This window comes from Gavialis gangeticus, unplaced genomic scaffold (genome assembly GCF_001723915.1).
Source record: "Gavialis gangeticus isolate Ggan-Ray unplaced genomic scaffold, GavGan_comp1, whole genome shotgun sequence".
Taxonomy (NCBI): domain Eukaryota; kingdom Metazoa; phylum Chordata; order Crocodylia; family Gavialidae; genus Gavialis; species Gavialis gangeticus.
Genome location: NW_017729032.1, coordinates 1,496,340 through 1,496,545, shown reverse-complemented (window position 1 = coordinate 1,496,545; position 206 = coordinate 1,496,340). Strand labels below are relative to the sequence as shown.

General features: G+C 75.7%; 1 protein-coding gene across 1 annotated transcript in view; it reads right to left on the bottom strand.

Annotated features, from left to right (window-relative positions):
- Window positions 1-206, bottom strand: part of DNHD1 (dynein heavy chain domain 1) — a gene marked incomplete at its 5' end in the record, with an annotated part of 79,014 nt that overhangs the window by 47,059 nt on the left and 31,749 nt on the right. The window contains one exon of the mRNA XM_019523758.1: window positions 21-148. Coding sequence (XP_019379303.1) covers window positions 21-148 — 128 coding nt within the window. The remainder of the gene's footprint in view (window positions 1-20; window positions 149-206) is intronic.

Genomic DNA, 206 nt, shown 5'->3' with positions numbered 1-206 from the left:
TGGGTGCCTGGCCCGGGGACTGCTCGGGCGGCAGGTGCCGGTCCAGCTGGGCTCGCAGGATGCGGGCGAACGCGGCCGTCTCGGGGACGCCCCCGGCAGTGGGGCGGCAGGGCAGGGCATGGCCGTGCAGCACGGAGCTGCAGTGCCGCTGCAGGAAGGCGAGCGTAGGCGGGAAGAGCTCCTCGGCGAGGCCGCGCAGCAAAGCC